Below are 2,791 nucleotides of genomic sequence, written 5' to 3'. Positions count from 1 at the left end.
CAAGAGCTGCCTAGAGCAGAAGTACTGCTAGTCGCCTCCGTCTGGGTACCAGCCCCCTATCACACTGCAGGCGTGTGAGGGAAGAAGGAAAGTAGCCCCGGACCGTGCAGATCGGTATGAGCGTGGGCTCTGCTTGGAGGGAGATGGGATGGGAGAAGGCCAAGAGCGCCACGGATCCAAGTTCGGGCCGATTGGGGCTGTGTCCCCTTCTCGCCTACTTTCTAAATACCGCCGCCCCCCCATGCCCATTTTAGTAGAGAGAACTGGCGGACTTCGGGCGGCGGGTGAGGGGAGTGAATGGCTGGTACAGAGACTCCGAGGAAAGAAAGGTTCCACAATCAGGGCACTCGTGTCCCGAGTGCTGCTCCGTCCACCAAGCACTCCGTCCCCTCGGTCCCCCGTCTGTCTGCAGGTTTTTTAGATCTGTTGGCCAGTAGGTCGCTGGGAAAAGTCGCGGCGAGCGAAGGACCAAAGTGCCTTGGGACCGTGCAGGTCGGTGTGAAGGTGGGATGAGCCCTGGCCCCTGGGTGGGGGTGGCGGTGGGGATGGCGCAGAGGGGGTGCTGGGATCGGTGCGGGCCGGGTCCGAGTCGCCCCCTCCCGGCCCCTTCTTTTTCCACACCCCCTCCCATTTCAGTGCAGGGAAAGGGGTGTGGCGGCCTTTGCTGGGGAAATGGCGGACGCCAAGGGGGGTGGGGCGGGGAAGCCCGCGTTAGGAAAGTCAGGAGGGTGTGAGAAATATTTTAAACTCAAAGGCTGGAAATTCAGAAAAGCAGGTACTGGGACCTGTGTTCTCAGTGCTGATCCATCCACTACACTTTCAGTTCCCCAAAGGCGGCTGTCTTTCCATCTGTCCTTCTGCCAGACTGTCTGTCCGTCAATCACTGTGGAAGGAGAACCGACCACAGAAGACAAGAGAAGGAGAAGGAATTTACCTGACTTTGGTAGAGGTTGGTGGGAGAGACTGCCTCTGAGTCTTTGGGGGTGGGGGGGTGGGGGTGGGTGGAGGAGACTACCTGAGGGTTAGACTCTCCTGTCACCCTCCTGGCTGTCACAGCCCAGCCCCACCTCCTGCTCTTCTCTGTAGGCCCTGGAAGAGAAATGGTCAGTCCTGAGGGTAGACAGAGGATGACAGAAAAGAACAAAGAAATAGTTGCCAAATAATCCACCTCTCTCAACCAGAACTCAAACTCCACTCTGTCTGCCTGGTGAGGCACAAATCCAGGCACAGCCCAAAGTCCTAATATTATTTTTCACCCATAGATTCATCACAAGAGAGCCTCAGGAGCCTGGGATATAGGCTGAAGACGTCTCCCCTCCACCATCATTCAGGTGGAGCCTTAAGAACACTCTTCATTCAGGTGGAGCAAGGCCCTCTCCTGTCCTGCCCCCGGGCTGGCACGGACCTGAGCATGGGCCGGGCTCGGGAAGTGGGTTGGATGGCAGCAGGACTGATGATTGGGGCAGGTGCCTGCTACTGCGTTTACAAACTAACCATAGGAAGAGATGACAGTGAGAAGTTGGAGGAGGAGGAAGAGGAATGGGATGATGAACAGGAGCTTGATGAGGAGGAGCCCGAGATTTGGTTTGATTTCACAACTATGGCTCGGCCCTGGAGTGAGGATGGGGATTGGACTGAACCTGGGGCCCCTGGTGGGAACGAGGACAGGCCTTCAGGTGGGGGTAAGGCCAACCGAACACATCTGGTAAAACAGCGCCCATTCCCTTATGAACGTAAAAATACTTGGAGTGCTCAAAGCTTTAAAAATTTCAGTTGTGTTCTTGGCCTCTCCAAGTGCCCTTTCATTCAGGGAAAAGTGTTGTTAGCTCAGCCCCGGGACACTGGTTTTTCATTTAGCCACGATATCAATAGTCATTTGGCCAGCCTCTCCATTGCTGGAAACACGATCCCTATGCCCGACCCTGCTGTTGAGGCTTTCTGTGCCCCGGATAACTTGAAAGCCAGTGTTGAAAATCAGCGCCAGATTAAGATGTACATCAACGAAGTGTGTCGGGAGACTGTGTCACTTTGCTGCAACTCATTTCTGCAGCAGGCCGGATTAAATTTGTTAATAATCATGACAGTTATTAATAACATGCTTGCCAAGTCCGTTTCAGACTTGAAGTTTCCTTTGATACCAGAGGGAAGTGAATGTGCTGAGGGGCACGTTCTGAAACCCTTGATGGGTTTGTCCGAAAAGCCAGTGTTGGCGGGGAAGTTGCTGGGAGCCCAAATGTTGCTCTCCTCCCTGTCCCTCTCTATCAGGAACGCAAACAGACAGCTTCTCCCAGAAATCCCGGCCTCTTAAATGGCCCCCTCCAACAGGATGGGACTGATCCACCCCAAACCAAAACCCGATCAGTGAACACACACTTGTGTTCTCAATCAAAGACTCTGCAGTGGGTGCTATTGAAGATCCAGCCTTAGCCAATAGCCATATCTCTGGGTGAAAGTTACACTTGCTAAATCCAGGACCACTCTCTGGTTGGCCAGGCAGGGGTTCCCACAGAGCTTTAAGTAAATTCTTGGTTTTGCAGTCTGCAGGCAGTGCGCATTGTAAATTGCTCCCTTGCAGCCTTCCTCCTGTGGTAAAGGGATCATTTCAGCTGTGTAGTGAAAGAACAACATTTTCTAGCCTGACAAGGGATGCCTTGCCTGTGGTGGTCTCCCTGTCTAAGCTGGACCGTCTTGTGGAGACCAGACCCATATGGGAGCTGGTGCCGAAAATGCATTGTTTGCTGCGTAGGCTGCATTCTTTTTCATTTACTCTCTTTTCTTCACGAGCCTATGG

At 53.7% G+C, this 2,791-nt stretch overlaps 1 protein-coding gene across 1 annotated transcript; it reads left to right on the top strand.

The window, feature by feature from the left end:
* Positions 1 to 1,411: 1,411 nt before the first annotated feature.
* LOC307069117 (protein ARMCX6-like) lies at positions 1,412 to 2,308 on the top strand (the record flags this gene model as incomplete). Its single annotated transcript, XM_079727266.1, has 1 exon — positions 1,412 to 2,308. One exon carries the CDS (start codon positions 1,412 to 1,414, stop codon positions 2,306 to 2,308), a length of 897 nt encoding a protein of 298 aa, XP_079583392.1.
* Between the last annotated feature and the right edge of the window lie 483 nt (positions 2,309 to 2,791).

The sequence above is a fragment of the Hyperoodon ampullatus genome (genome assembly GCF_949752795.1).
Source record: "Hyperoodon ampullatus genome assembly, chromosome: X".
In the NCBI taxonomy this organism is placed as follows: Eukaryota; Metazoa; Chordata; class Mammalia; order Artiodactyla; family Ziphiidae; genus Hyperoodon; species Hyperoodon ampullatus.
The sequence above is the reverse complement of the archived record's forward strand: the minus strand, read 5'-3'. Positions and strand labels throughout refer to the sequence as shown.